The 16,342-nt window shown below is 38.4% G+C and overlaps 1 protein-coding gene across 1 annotated transcript; it reads left to right on the top strand.

Moving 5' to 3' along the window:
- Window positions 1–596: 596 nt before the first annotated feature.
- upf1 (UPF1 RNA helicase and ATPase) lies at window positions 597–15,003 on the top strand. Its single transcript, XM_083526279.1, has 24 exons — window positions 597–998; window positions 1,483–1,619; window positions 2,290–2,379; window positions 2,910–3,077; window positions 4,097–4,277; window positions 4,506–4,667; window positions 4,860–4,947; window positions 5,189–5,287; window positions 5,535–5,643; window positions 5,870–6,029; window positions 6,245–6,363; window positions 6,986–7,150; window positions 7,462–7,576; window positions 8,018–8,161; window positions 8,287–8,500; window positions 8,925–9,042; window positions 9,173–9,329; window positions 9,576–9,718; window positions 9,914–10,088; window positions 10,401–10,482; window positions 10,721–10,882; window positions 11,076–11,299; window positions 11,563–11,685; window positions 12,286–15,003. Exons 1-23 carry the CDS (start codon window positions 828–830, stop codon window positions 11,680–11,682), a joined length of 3,303 nt encoding a protein of 1,100 aa, XP_083382405.1. The 5' UTR covers window positions 597–827; the 3' UTR covers window positions 11,683–11,685; window positions 12,286–15,003.
- Window positions 15,004–16,342: the final 1,339 nt, after the last annotated feature.

The raw sequence follows: 16,342 nt of genomic DNA on the forward strand, positions 1-16,342 counted from the left end.
TATTAAGTAGGGTTTTGGGCTCATGATAATTTTAATAGATATCAACCAATGTTTGAGTAATTGATATCATTTTATTAATATAATTATTTCAAGAGTGCTAAAAGTAAGATTACAGTCTTGAACATAAACTGAGTTGATTAAGCAAGTGTCTTTTGACAAGAATTATAATAGGAACATCATAGCCATAATAAATCATTGTACTTTGGATAATTAAGTACATTTGAAGGCAAATTCTTTTGTACGTTTACTCAAGTGAAAGTTTAAAGGGAGCACTTTTACTTTAACTGGAATAATATTTTACCTAGTGTATCTCTACTTTAGCTCAAGTACATGGTTTGTATACCTTATCCACTGCCCCATGATGCCTGTCCATTGATAAAAGTAATGTAAAAATAAAATTTTAATTATAAATAAATCACAAATTAATTATTCACCCCCTACGTTCACTTTGGTATCAAGGAAACTCCAAAACTAGTAACATTTCTGAACTGATCTCTCAGTGTGGATCGATCCCGCTCAAAAAACTTTTTCCTTCTTCTTTTTTTGTGCACTTTAGCTCTGACGTCACAGGTTTCTGCGCTCTACGCGGCCCGCGCTTGCGCTCGCGCTGCCCGTGTCATAGTTAGTGTGGGAGTTGAAGCTTCCTGTTTGAGCCGTGCGCGTTCATTCGTGAGAAAGCGCTTCAGACTTAAAATCAAAACAACACCACCGGTGAATTCGAGTTTATTTTTAGAAACTCATCGGCTGTAATATTGTTTGCGGAATTTCATTAGTTGTGTTCTTTTTGACTTTGTGAAAGCGGACCTTGCTGATTGCGGAATATAAAAATGAGCGTTGAGGCGTACGGGCCGAGCTCGCAGACTCTCACCTTCCTGGACACGGAGGAAGCGGAGCTGCTCGGAGCCGACACGCAGGGCTCGGAGTTCGAGTTCACCGACTTCACCCTGCCGAGCCAGACTCAAACCCAAGGCCAAACCCAGAGTCAGCTCGACAACCAGGTGCGCCGCCGTCTTTTCCTATATATATTTTTATATTCAGATATATCTATACACCTCCGTGTTTACTGTGAGAAAACACGACGCGGAATTAGCAGGTTCGCCGCCTTCTGTGTGTTCGAAAAAATCACGCTAGCTAGCGATACACTTATCTTAGCTTTTTGACGCTACATCCCCACACTCCGCCGCCTAAAATACCGAATTAAGACCACCATAAAAACCAGCAGAATCTCCCCATCACCAAAACTAGCATTTTATTTGCATTTCATATACAGCTGTCAGTTAGCCAGCTAAGCCACCTAGCCTAGCGTGACCGCAGCTGGCTATGCTATACCATGCTAGGCTATGCTATGCTAGGCTATACAGCCGAGAGACGCAAATTAGCCCTCCTACCACACGCTACAGTTTCACTTTTAGCGTGCTTCCTATTTGCCTTGTAGTTTTTGCTTCATGATTTCGGTGTGGGTCTCTTTTTTTTTCTCTGAAGGTGAATGGACCTGATGGAGTTCTGCAGAACGGCGACGATGCTGTGGGGAAAGCCAGCCAACTTCTGGCAGAGCTGAATTTTGAAGAAGATGAAGAGGACACCTATTACACCAAGGATCTCCCTGTGCACGCATGCAGGTAGAATCACTCTATGAAGACACATTATTATTATTATTATTATTATTATTATTATTATAAACACTTTAATCTTAACATGAATAACATGACCTTCTTCTGAAAGTTCTTCTATAATTGTCCTGCAACAGCATTAGACTTGTGCTGCATGTCCAGTCAAAACCAGTTCATATGTATATGCTCTATGTTCAGACACACATTGGATATTATTACATGTATATTAAACATTTTATTTTACATCAAAGGATGGGCCACTATTGGTAAAATCTCTTTAAACACAAAACATATGATTTTTGTTCATCCGACTCAATTTCAAAATTTTTTTCTTAAATGGATTTGACCCGTCTCAGAAGACATTTCTCAACCTGTGCTCCGGTGACGATATAGAACAGCTATTTTCAGTTATAGTTTGGCTATAAAGAATAAAAAAATTATAGATGTTTTTTTTTTTTTTTTTAAAACCACAATGGTAAAAAAGTTTAACCAATGACAATTTCAGCTAGACACGTTTGGGAAGCGTAGTGTCATAATCAGATATGGGTTTAAAAAAAGAAGAAGAGAGAACTTTGTCTAAATCAAGGCCCGTAACGTAAATGCAGCCATGGCAACTTTATGTAACCAATATATTTGTATTTGTAGAATAAATAAATTAATAATTTTTTGGTTTCCATAGTTACTGTGGCATACATGATCCTGCCTGTGTGGTGTATTGCAACACCAGCAAAAAGTGGTTCTGCAATGGACGTGGCAACACCTCTGGCAGGTAGGCTGAAATGTTTTTCCTTTTAACAGCACTAGGTTATGTTCGTTTAAGGCATAATTCACATGCAAGTAAAAAGCTGAAGTATTATTTCCAAGAATATGCAAAAATCTTTTTTTTTTTCAGTAGTAAAGTCAGGTGTTCTGTCATATAAAACAGGTCAGGTTTAATTTTTTTATTTTTATATATATATATATATATATATATATATATATAATATATTACACACCCTATACAAACTGTAAAAGCGGAAAAAAGCTGCCACCTGCAAAGCCTGCAGTAAAAGTGAAAGGCAGAAGTGAATTTTTTTTTTTTATAAATAAGCTGAAACATTGCCTGATACTAGTGGAAATAGTCTGTAATGAGAACTTTAAATGAACAGTGATTGTTTCTAACTAATATATTCTGACCGATTTTTAATACTTCTTGAGGACTGGCACTATTTGTATGTTGTTTTTTTTTTTTTCTCTGAAATTCTCTGTATCAGGTGATAAACATTCTTTAACATAAACATTCATGTTCTTCTTTAATAGCCATATTGTCAACCATTTGGTGCGTGCAAAATGTAAGGAGGTGACCCTGCATAAAGATGGCCCTTTGGGGGAGACCGTGTTGGAGTGTTACAACTGTGGATGTCGTAACGTTTTCCTCCTGGGATTCATCCCGGCCAAGGCAGATTCTGTTGTGGTGCTCCTTTGCAGGTGAAAAACATTTGCATCTCTTATTTCCTTAGAATTAAAAGCTGGCATGCCGTTGCAGACTAAACTTTTCACGAGGACGTGTGTTTTCAATTCTTTAGCTTGACTAAATGTGATGGTTTGTGAGCCAAATCTGTCATCTATAAAACAGGTGTGCGTACATAATTAATATATACCAAAAATGTTGATTAACCTGATTTATTGGCCATACATTTTTTTTTATACCATTATCACGTGTGCCAAGTATGTCATGCGAACAACTGATCCTTACGCTACAGCTGAATTGATGGTGTTTGTTATAGAATCAGATTTACTCCCTTTTAAAATCCCAGTTTAAGTATAAACAATGATCAAAATGTTTATGTTCAGGTTAACTTTGGGTCTTGATTAAGGCTGTCAATCGATTAAAACATTTAATCGTGATTAATCACACGATTGTCATGAGTTAATTTAGGATTAATCGCAATTTACAAATCACACTTTTCAAAATCTATTCTTAAGTGACCATAAAAGAATACTTTTTCATAAGTTTTTAATACTCTAATCGAAATGGACAGATATAGATGCATAATGCAAATATATGTATTTTATTAGTGAAACCAAACTCAACACAGAGCATGAAGGCAAAATATTATTGTAAATGTTTTAAAGTAATTATGTTTTAAATTACGTAAACTGAACTTTTGCTATGTTTCCACACGGACGGTTTTAATTGCCGGATGTGTGCATAATGGCAGTTTTTGATGCTTGATTTGCAACAAATGTTTGGTGATTTTAAAAAATAATTTTCAGGTGAAGTTGATTTATTTCAATTTAATATCTGAGTAAAGAAAGGATTTCTTGAATAAATGTGTTGCATTAATAGTTTTAAGTTTGCCTGTTTGATATTCATTTATATTTTTAATAAAAATGGTCAAACAGAAATGTATGCTGCATTAATTGCGCCGTTATTACTTTTGTATTACCGCGTTAATTTTGACAGCCCTAGTGTTTACCAAAGTGAGGTCTGTTTGTATGTTTAGGCAGCCATGTGCCAGTCAGAGCAGTCTGAAGGACATTAACTGGGACAGCTCTCAGTGGCAGCCTTTGATTCAGGACCGGTGCTTTCTGTCCTGGCTGGTGAAGATCCCGTCTGAGCAGGAGCAGCTTAGGGCCCGCCAGATCACCGCTCAGCAGATCAACAAACTCGAGGAGCTCTGGAAGGTAAGAAAACATACAAAAAGGGCTAATGTTTGGCGTATGATTGCATGGGCTACATGTGACTGTTAACTATTGTTGGCACATGATATTTGTAAATTTGTGTGAATTCTCCAACAAGGTCAAGATCATCTTTAAACTTTTCAAATAACATCTTGACTCCATCAACTTTTGTAATCGTTTGTCCATGTTTAAATGGCTCAATCTCACATGTTTTGGTGTCTGGTTTCACAGGAGAACCCAACTGCAACACTTGAGGATTTGGAGAAGCCTGGTGTGGATGAAGAGCCTCAGCATGTGCTGCTACGCTATGAAGATGCCTACCAGTATCAGAACATCTTTGGCCCGTTGGTTAAACTGGAGGCGGATTATGACAAGAAGCTTAAAGAGTCCCAGGTGCTTTGTCAAAATGGCTTTTATATTTTTTACTCTCTTTTTACAAACCGATAAATTTTTTGCTTACAATAGGTTTTAATTGTTTGCAAAACATCAACTTTGCTGAATAAAGTATTTATTTAGTAATTTTTTAATTTTTTTACATTTAAATAACTGTGTTCTCATTTTTTTCTTCCGGATTTATCTCTTTAGACCCAAGACAATATAACTGTCAGGTGGGACTTGGGCCTGAATAAAAAGAGGATTGCTTATTTCACCCTTCCCAAGACGGACTCAGGTGGTAATACTTACTTTCGTCATCTTCTGTGTCTACCAGTGGTCCATATCCATCCCATTCCCAACTCTGTGTCCCATGCATCCCTCATCGATGTATGCACGGACGCATGCACCTCTGTGTGTGTCTGTCTGTGGTTGTATGTGTGGGATTTTTGTTAATGTTTATGCATCATCATCTGGTGGGTATATAAATAAAGCAAACAATTTAGGAAACGTTAAACTAATCATTGTGCATTCTGTCACAGACATGCGGCTTATGCAAGGGGATGAAATCTGCCTCCGTTATAAGGGAGACTTGGCTCCTCTTTGGAAGGGGATTGGACATGTCATCAAGGTCCCGGACAGTATCCTTCGTGCACATTTTGCATGACAATGCTGATGTTTTTGTTCTTATTTTATATGATTTATTGGATAGTTGGATGTTAATGCATACACAAGTCCTTCATAATGACTTTGAAATGTAAGCTGTTCAAAATAAATAATAACATTTTTATTATTTATTATAAATAAATGCTCATTGCAGCCTAAATGTCTTGCTGAATAGTTTTTTTGTAAGATTCCAAGTTATATTCCTTAATGAGTTGTTTTCAGACTATGGAGATGAGATTGCTATAGAGCTGAGGAGCAGTGCTGGAGCTCCCGTAGAGGTGCCTCACAACTTCCAGGTCGATTTTGTGTGGAAATCCACTTCCTTTGACCGGTTAGTAGGTTATTTAGTAACTTTGCTTATTAAGCAACTTAATAAGCCCCTTCTTGTAGGCAAAAATCAGAACTGACTTTTCCCTGATGACTATCATGTGAAGGCAGAGGAAATATTAACCAACTGTGCACTTTAACGCATGTGAAACTCAAGCTAAAAACACCAAGTTGTGTTACATTGGAATTTTTTTTTTATTTTTATAAAAATGTTTTATGTTGTTCTAAAGCATGCAGAGTGCCCTGAAGACATTTGCAGTAGATGAGACCTCAGTGTCTGGTTACATCTATCACAAGTTGCTTGGCCATGAGGTGGAGGATGTGATCATTAAGTGCCAATTACCCAAGCGCTTCACTGCCCAGGGCCTCCCTGACCTCAACCACTCACAGGTGAGCACCTCAGTGGAGACATTCTTCCAGTTCCTCTGTATTCAATTGCATGTTAGAATTATTGTGTGTATAATATGTAAGTTTATATCTAAAAAGTAGATTGCTCTGGAAGTCCTCTGTTTTAAGATAAAATATGTTTATACTGAATGCAAATGGTTGTAACCAGTTTGGATCGGTTTCCAATTATTCAAGCAGTACTGTTTGTGTGTGTTAAGGTGTATGCTGTGAAGACGGTGCTGCAGCGTCCCCTCAGTCTAATCCAGGGACCTCCTGGTACTGGCAAAACTGTTACCTCAGCAACTATTGTTTACCATCTGGCTAGACAGGGCAACGGGTGAGACATGTGACTTCTCTTGTTCAGCCACACTATTCATACATTTTACATGTGACTGTGATTCTGTTACCTACGTTTTTACACATCTCATCTTTCCATACTTGTAACCAATGCCAAACTCTACTGATCAAGTGGTAAATGGGAAGACAAGTAAAAAAAGAGCAACAGAAAAATAATCTATCAACAACAATCATTAGATTTACGGGTTACGTGTGGCAGGCCCCATGCATAGGACTCTTTGACAACAGCATCTGGTTTACAGGGTATACACGTCTCTTAGTTTTACCCAAAAACAATTTCAACAATATACCAGCAGTGACAATAAACTAAATTTTGACCAGGGTATTATAGCTTCTGATCCCCAATTTTGGCAAATAGACATCTTTTCTTTTGACTTTACATCGGTCTGTAGTTCCCACAGTTTTTTCTGTCATGCTGTGCCATAAGCAATGCATAGTTGGGGGTGGGTGGAATTGAAATGGCAGGGGGGAGGTCAAGGGGCATTTTCACATTACCATTCAGAAATTCTTCAGTTTTTAGAAGGGTAGATACTTCTAGTATTTTTTAGTAATTTATTTTAGCCTGATCAATCATATTGCTTTTTTTTATTGTTTCATCCCAGGCCGGTGCTGGTGTGTGCCCCCAGCAACATTGCAGTAGATCAGCTGACAGAGAAAATTCACCAAACAGGACTGAAGGTGGTGCGTCTATGTGCCAAGAGCCGAGAGGCCATTGACTCTCCTGTGTCGTTCCTGGCTCTGCACAACCAGATCCGCAACATGGACAGGTTAAATGAATCTCTCTTTATATCGCAGTCATTTCAACATTAAAGTGCACTCATTCCCTGCAACCACAGATTTTCATTAGATTCTGTCTTTTATTTTTTTCCCCTCAGATTATTATTATTTTTTTCCTGTACTGTACCTCTCAAGATCAATAGCAGTTCCATCAGAATAAATCTATCATTTATCAGCAATAAGTGTATAGCTGCTAATTAATGAATGTCTATTTGGCAGAGTTTTTGTCATTTAAATGGATTCTGAAAATTTAAGAACCCAAATGCTTATTATAACGTGTTTGTATGTTCTATGTGTTTAGCATGCCCGAACTGCAAAAGTTGCAACAGCTGAAGGATGAAACAGGAGAATTGTCTTCTTCAGATGAGAAGCGCTACAGGGCCTTGAAACGCACTGCAGAAAGGGAGCTACTCATGGTTAGTTTTATTCTCATTGCATGTAAGCCTACTTGAAAGAAAGCATATGGTCTAAAATGAGAATTAGTCATTGTACGTAGTGACTATCCATGTGTTTATCTGTGTAAGCCAGTGGTGTCTAATCTTGTCCAGGCAGGAGCCACATTTAAGTCTATTAAAAGCCAAAATCAACTGATTACCCTGGTGCTCCTGCATTATTGGAATTAAACCCTGCACACACACTGATTCTTTGTGGATAAGTTTGGACACCCCAGGTATAAGCTCATGTTCTGCAAGACTTAAATCTTCCAGGGTACATATGCAAAAAAAATGTATTAGACCATTACAATATATATAGCTTTTTCCCCCCATTAGTGTTCTCGAAGAATGTTTGAAAGAAAAAAAAATTTCTTCTTCTATTCTATGCAAATTAATTGCCTATTTTTTCTCTCTCTGTTGCAGAATGCAGATGTGATCTGTTGTACTTGTGTGGGTGCGGGTGATCCTCGTCTGGCTAAAATGCAGTTCCGCTCCATCCTGATAGATGAGAGCACCCAGGCTACTGAGCCGGAGTGCATGGTACCTGTAGTGCTGGGAGCAAAGCAGGTATCACCTCAAAAAACTGCTATGATTTATGTTAAATCTTTAATACGTGTACTAAAGAGAAACACATTTATATTGTTTTTCCACTGGTATCTGGCAGCTCACTTATTTTCCCCTTCATTTGTCAGCTGATCCTGGTGGGTGATCACTGCCAGCTAGGTCCAGTGGTCATGTGTAAAAAGGCTGCCAAGGCAGGTCTGTCGCAGTCTCTCTTTGAGCGACTGGTAGTGCTGGGCATCAGACCCATCCGTCTGCAAGTGCAATACCGTATGCACCCTGCACTCAGTGCTTTCCCCTCAAATATCTTTTATGAAGGATCTCTACAGAATGGAGTTACAGCTGGTATGTTTTTTTTATTTTTTATAAGAGTTAGGGCTGACTTCATTGAGTGTTTTCAATATTGAACCTCTCGTTTACACCTGATCATTTCATGGATTGTGCAGAAGTATCTTTGGTCAGAAATCTGATTTGTGTATTATAATAGGCATATTAGCTCCTTATTGTCGGAGATTATCTTTTTGTGCCCTATGTTATCCTAATACTTTAGTCATGAAACACAAATGTTAAATGATTTAAATGCTGCGTTTTTTTGTTTGTGCAAAACAAATGCATAGTTGTGTGTCAATGCCAATGCTTTATGACAGAATAGAATTATAGTCATTAATTTACAAATCATGAAATTTAGTTATGGTGGCGTTGAGCCCAATAGTATTTTAGATTTTTCTTCAAGGGCTGTTATAATTAATTTGTTTGTTCTTTATTTTAGCTGACCGGATCAAGAAGGGATTTGATTTCCAGTGGCCTCAGCCAGATAAGCCCATGTTTTTCTATGTGACACAGGGCCAGGAGGAGATTGCCAGTTCGGGCACCTCCTACCTGAACAGGTACATTGCTTATGTTGATTCGATCAATTACTGTTCTACACTATGTTCAAGGTTCTTTCAAGAGGCCTTATACTCAAAACTAGTATAAGGGTTCTCCTGAGAACTGCAAATGAGACAAAGCTGTGCGCAGGACTGAGGCTGCTAATGTGGAGAAGATCACTACTCGCCTATTGAAGGCCGGAGCCAAACCTGACCAGATTGGCATCATCACGCCATATGAGGGCCAGCGCTCCTACCTGGTGCAGTACATGCAGTTCAGCGGTTCCCTTCATACTAAGCTCTATCAGGTACAAAACAGCCATATACAGTCACTCAGTGTATTTATTAAATTCACAAGTTCATTGTAAAAATAATTAACAGTGGTGGTGTTTGGATGCGTTTTAAGTTGCTCTCTATAAATTATTTAAACATGTAATTGGTGTGTATAAAATAGTAGAAACTGTGGTAATGTTTAAAAATGTAAATTGTCAGACAGCGTCATGCGGCATGATGTATAATATATATATTTTTTTTATTTTCCTTTTTTTTTGAAGGAGGTAGAGATAGCCAGCGTTGATGCCTTCCAGGGCCGTGAGAAGGACTTCATTATTCTGTCTTGTGTCAGGGCCAATGAGCACCAAGGCATCGGCTTTCTAAACGATCCGCGCAGGCTGAATGTAGCCCTCACCAGAGCCAGGTAGTGTACATTACGCTCTCATCTTCCACTGGATTATACATTGTAGTATCTTGCATTTTTATCATTTTAATATTTCCAATACACCCCTTTGTAATTGAATTATAAACCAATTGGTGAACATTGCAATTCTGTCTTTTTTTTTTTTCCTTTCTTTCTATGTAAGACAAATAATAATGTTTTCCCCCTTTTCATCAGGTATGGGGTGATCATTGTGGGGAATCCTAAAGCTCTGTCCAAGCAGCCACTCTGGAACCATTTGCTCAACTATTACAAGGAGCAGAAGGTTCTGGTGGAGGGGCCTCTCAACAACCTGAGAGAGAGCCTCATGCAGTTCAGCAAACCTCGCAAGCTGGTCAATACTATTAATCCTGTGAGTATTTAAATTGAATTTGGACATAGATCTTCCAGGTGTTTAGAGCGACAGTTCTATATGCTATCCGCATTTTCAAAGGCATTTGTGAATACGCATAATGTCATATTGATCTGCCACACATCGCTAGGGTTTGTTTCACACCTCCAAACACAACCACTTAATCACAGAGTTTCATCTTCATGCACCTCTATAGTACCCTGTAACATTGGGGTGAGCACACTGGTGAAATAGATTTATTTATTACATTTTAATTTGAACAGATGGCCCCTGATCAAACTCCTGAAACATTGTGTCTTCTTTGTGTTTCAGGGAGCTCGTTTTATGAGCACTGCCATGTATGATGCCAGGGAGGCCATGATCCCCGGCTCGGTGTATGACCGCAGCAACACTGGTGAGGAATGTCTAAGTGACTCCTTGTGAGATGTATTTTATATAATAGGTATGTGGTAGCCTGAGTATGAATACTGTGGAATTGACACATTTCTAAAATGAAATTTTGCTCTGAGCATTTTCTGATGCCAAGGTCACTTCTTCTGTTTAAACCAAGTTGCTTGTTGTCTGCTCAAGTTAACAATGTAGTAAAAGTAATCTTCCAGTTTTTACTGTATATTTTGTTTTTGTCATTTCAGGCCGCCCGTCCAACATGTATTTCCAAACTCATGACCAGATCGGTATGATTGGTGCTGGGCCAAACCCCATGGCTTCCATGAATATTCCTATACCCTTTAACCTGGTCATGCCCCCCATGCCCCCACCGGGGTACCTGGGACAGATGAATGGCCCAGCGACAGGTATGGTGGCTCCATACTCTTACACCTGTTTTTATTTTAATTTTTTTAATTTTTTCTATTCTCTGCTGTTTATGAACCACTGATGTAAAATATGGCCAGCAAGATCCTGATTAAACAACATGGAGGGTGTTTATGGTGGTAGATTTTTGTTTATACTTTGTTGCTTTAATTACTGATTTTCACACTTGCTCAGGTCGCGGCGCACCAAAGGGTAAGACAGGTGGTCGCGGAGGTCGTCAGCGGAATCGTGGTGTGGGTAACCATGGCAGCGGGCAGACCAACATGGCAAATAGTCAGGCCAGTCAGGATCTGGTGTCTCAGCCCTTCTCCCAGGGCCCCCTGACACAGGGCTACATTACCATGAGCCAACCTTCACAGATGAGCCAGCCAGGCCTGTCCCAGCCTGAACTTTCCCAGGTATGTGAGAACACACACACACACACACACACACTTTTATATATTTGTTAGAATGTGTGTATTCTTACACTATTTTATATTTGAGGAAATGTAATTGAACAAATCTCTGTAACTGTGCTGAGTGGTGGGTCAGAAATCTCCCATAGGTGTTCACTTGGGTTGAGATTTGTTTGTACATCATTCAATCAGTGAGTCCTTGTACCTTGTGGATAAAGGTGATCAGCCAGAAGAGCTTAATTTTATTGATTTGATTTGCCCAACAGGACAGTTACCTGGGTGATGAGTTCAAGTCGCAGATGGATGTGGCTTTGTCCCAGGATTCCACTTACCAGGGTGAACGGGCATACCAGCATGGAGGAGTGACCGGACTCTCTCAGTACTAGAGTGTAAGAACATGTGCACACACTTCTACCTGCAAAGTTTTTTCTTAGTTGCTTTGGAGCGTTTTTTGAATCATCCTTAATATTTACAAACCAGTAAGTGGATTCTCAAAAACATTTTTACAAACAGCACAACACAATGGATTTCTTGCAAAAGCCTGTACTTGCAAAAGTATTTGTATCAGTGAACATCTCATGATCACAATAACAAGTTATTCAGCTATTCAGAATGTTTTGTAGTGTTGTCAGGTGTGTGGTTTCAGTATTTCCTGATATAATCTATGGTTTGGATTACAATGATTGAAAATGCACAAGGCAGTTTAATGAATGTACCAAAGCATTCGCAATTTGATCACAGCAGCAAGAAATGTTTTTATGAAGTGACGAAGCGGAACAAGTAGTTTTGAGAATTTTATTTCTGATCTGAGAAACGCTCCAAAACAACTGAGGAAAACTGTAATATAGTGGTATTCTTGCACAATAAAAAAAAAAAGACTGTGGCTTTGCATGCTACAGTATTGTTTTTTTGGGATGTGGATCATATAAACCAGTCTTCAGATTGTAATAGAAATGTTGATGGAGCTATTTTTTTTATTATATCCTCAGGTTGTTAGAACGGGAGCTAGGCCTACGCTGAGCTTAGTTCATCAGCATTTTAAATCTGGGTAAATATAAAAAAAGAACAAACATGGATGCCCGTTTTCCACTGTTACAACCGAAGCACCATGGTGTGAGAACAACAGGAGAGACTCAAACCAATCACGTGTGAAAAAAGAGGGAGAAAAGCAGGATAAGAAAAGAGGGAACGAAAGAGAGTGGAGGGAGGAAACCACCCCACCACGCGCTAAGGATTGGAAGGAGGAGAGAGGAGCAGACGCAGCATAGGAGGAGACGATGTAGGAGGGAAACCAAACCGAGATCTTCGATCTGCAACTCCGCATAGTCGAGGCGCCTCCTAGGGAGCAGGGCAGTCCCTTACCTGCCTCCTCTCTCGCCAGGCTGCAGCCGGCAGCCGCAGACCTCGCTCTGCCACCCGAGATGGAGAGAAGACGAAGTTCTCTTAAAACTACCTGCACAAAAAAACGCCACGCTTGCTCTGTCGTCTCCACAAGCTGAAAGATGAGGTGACGTCTTTAAAAAAAAGAAAAAGAAAAAAAAAAAAATCAAATGCATATTTTTAAAAACGCTTTCAAGCAGCTGATTTTGGGGAAAATTTTCCCTTCAAAGTTGGAATCTGGCTCTCAGATATTACCACCAAACATCTTTGAGAGGATGGGGAAACATCTACGGCAGAGGGTTGTGGTTTTACTGAATTTTTTTTCTTTTATTATTCTTTTTTTTTTTTTTTTTTTTTTTTTTGGTGGTGGTCCCATCTTTACAAATGGTTCTAGGAGTCGCTAAAGAAAGATTCAACTTTGAGAAAAGTTTTCCGGTTGAAGGTTGCAGAGTAGTGGTTCAGATATTGAACGGCCATGTGAGATGTCGCCTGCTCTGGGTGTCTGACAGTGGAAAGGAAGGAGTCTTAACAAATGGCTTTGTGATTTATTATTATTATTTTTTTTACTAAATAGAAGGGGTGAGAGATTTAAAATTTCATTTTTTTGCCTCGCCATTTTAAACAAATTGCCTCGGACCCGGATCAACAATTGCAGCAGAACCTAAATTTAAATATATAGGGTCATTACTGGTTTGTTGACGTCTCCGCGTGGAAAACACGAGGCCATAGTTCCACAAGAGAATGAGCCAAAAAGACAGCGGTCAAGCTTCTAAAGTTAACCTGCTGCATACCGTGCGCTGACAGGACTGCAGGGGATTGAACTCGGCAAGGCAAGTTTGAGAAGAGTTTAGAGAATTATCTCAACCTGTAGGAAGACTAAAGTGCTGCACGTACAGCAGCAGTTCTGGCATGTGGCATACCGATTGATCGCAGTTCTTCTGGCTTCAGTACCGACATTAAAGTCTTTTATGTATGCACTATAGGCGGTGCTGCAATGCAAACATTTATTTTTTACCCTAAATCTCCCCACCTATTACACATAATAATGTACCACATATCAAATGTCATTGAGTTAAATTATTCCTATACAGAAGTTTGAGCCATGAGTTAAATAGAGCCCATAATCACAAAAGTGGCCGTTTTGTTAAAGTGTGAAGGGCAGACAGTTGGGATTCTCTGTTTGTGTCTGTTTCCTACAAGCAGACTGAAAGAGGCTGCTGTACTCGTCTCTTGCTTACTCGGATGCCAGTGTGCGCATAGATGGTAGTGTTCTGCTAAGGAGGTTGTGTAATGTGCCTCCATATTAATTGTCTCTCTTGTTTTGTGATTAATAGTTTTTTTTTTTTTCCCTCGTTGGTTGTTGAAGTTGCTTTCCTTCTTCTTATTGTCTTTATTTTAACACCCACTTGTGTGTTTTCAGTTCTTTAGTCTAGATATGAAATGTGATGTGTCCCACATTATCCACTTAATGATCCCAGACTTTTCATAAAATTCCTAGTTTTTTTTTTCTTCTTCTTCTAAAGCTGTGCTCGTGTAATGCTTCGATACAGCAACATGTGATGCCTTGTCATTTTCACTAACCCTGGAATTTTCAGGCCTTGCAGTTATTTCTTTCCTAGTGTCACTTGCTTGGCATTGCTAACTTTTTATAGCATCGGCTCTAAACTGGAAAACGATTTTCCTATTGGAGTTGTTCATTTAAAGCTTTTTGTTAGATTTATATCTGACCTTCAGTGCTTGTGTGCATAGCGCTTTAATGTTATTTATAGTTATTCTCATTGATGGTATCAAAGCTAAATGTAGAATATACATCTGCAATTAAATATCCAGAACATAGCTTTTTCATGTTTTCATAAACCAATTTCTCTTCCCTAATTGGATAATTTGAATAGTTTCCTTTTCTTTGGTGTACTTTAACAGATACCGTCCATATCAATAATAAAAGATTGTTTTTTTTTTCTTTTTTTGAGTGTATGACGTCCTAGACCAACAACAATCTAATGATGGACACTCATGATATGGAAGTTGTTTGTCAGCACAGATGCTGATGACAGATGCTGTGTTTTCACTTGAATGCTTCAAGTGCTCTGATATGACCATGTCAGACTCGCATAAACGAGACTGTTAAAATCGCAATCAAAACACATTTTTCTAAAGTAATTAATGCTGGTAAACTAGATGAAGTACCCTGAGTAAGCTGAAGGTAGAAGTAATTTCAATAGTTTCTAAGGGTATAAATCCCCAGAGATGAAATTTTGTTTAATGGAAATCTTTCCCCACGTTATGTATTCTTGTAATGTAACTACAATAAATGTTGCTTTATTTCACTGAAGAAGACTGGCTGTGAGTTTATGGTGTGCTTTGAGTTATTAAATACTTTAGTGAAATGTATACATCTTTCTATTTAAAATAACTCAAATAAAACTTTTTTGTTTTGTTTGGCATAAACAGTGTAGTATGTGTTTATTCCACATGTAAAAGGTGTCCACAAACGTTCGTCTACATAGTGCACCACTGTTACCTGTGGTGTGCAAAAGCTTGTACACCCTTCAAAATCTCAATATTTTGAGTTAAACCATTTTACATCCATCATGTAATAGTTAAACTTTATAGAAAACACAGCACTTGAGTTTTGGGTTATAATTAATCAGATAATGAGGAATTTATGATAGCAGTACCTTTCAACCCTATTTTCATTTCCAAGACAATTTATTAACATCGAGAGAATAAAATATAGAGGATGGTGATGAAGTGGCTGTTTATAGCTGCCATAACGTAATTAATAACGTGGATCGCAACATAAATATAACTAGAGAACTGAACTGCTAGATAATAATATAAATAAAAATGGAATTGCAAATTTGAGTAGTATGAGAGGAAAAATATGTCTCGAGAATCAGAACTCATGAATGAGTTTCCTGAATGAATGATAAATAGAAACCATGAGGACACTAGGGGGCAGGAAATGTCCAAAACTGCACATTTAACCTAATAGTACAAAACCCCCTTTAGGATATTATTAGTAAATGGTCAATAATATCTGGTTTACCCTTAGTGGCTTTACTCTTTCACTATAAACCGATTACTGTGGTTGGAAAGCTCTGCATCCAGAAGTATTTGTCATTATGAATTCTCTCTAGGGCACAGGTTCCTGACCCGGTTCCTGGAGAACACAGTTTTTTATGCAGTGAAAAAGCAGTGAGAACAGTAGACTGTACAGGATATAAGTGTACTCCAGGATCATGGATCTAAAAATGAGTTCCAGAGACCCAGAAGTGTCGGCTGTGACTTATTTATTTATTTAAATAAATTGTAATTGTGTAATTTCATTAAAGTTACTAGAAGCAAAGCTCTGATGTTATTTCGCTCTTTGGTTGAGCACTTAAATTATAAACCTTAGTAGCGAAAACAGAATTGTTAATGTAATCATGTTTTTAACATTTATGAGAGAATAGTCTGGGAATGGATGGTTTTAAACTAATGGGCAAACTAGTATTGCACACAATTAAATAACTTCAATATTTGAATGGTTGAATTATGTTTAAATGGATTCGAAGAGGAACCTGATTGCAGAAAGTTTGAAAAGCACTGGTCAAGGCTATTTGGGATCAGTTCACTGCCTATACTCTAACATTTTACATAGTTGTAATATTTACATTTACGTTT

The sequence above is a fragment of the Silurus aristotelis genome (assembly GCF_946808225.1).
Source record: "Silurus aristotelis genome assembly, chromosome: 22".
Classification (NCBI taxonomy): Eukaryota; Metazoa; Chordata; class Actinopteri; order Siluriformes; family Siluridae; genus Silurus; species Silurus aristotelis.

What these genes read in the sequence shown, in the direction of transcription:
- upf1 (XM_083526279.1), top strand. Translation starts at nt 828, where the DNA reads ATGAGCGTTGAGGCGTACGGGCCGAGCTCGCAGACTCTCACCTTCCTG. An exon ending in TAGTGCTGGGAGCAAAGCAG is followed by an intron (nt 8,162 to 8,286) that starts GTATCACCTCAA and finishes TTCATTTGTCAG; the next exon opens with CTGATCCTGGTGGGTGATCA. An exon ending in TGGTCAATACTATTAATCCT is followed by an intron (nt 10,089 to 10,400) that starts GTGAGTATTTAA and finishes TTTGTGTTTCAG; the next exon opens with GGAGCTCGTTTTATGAGCAC.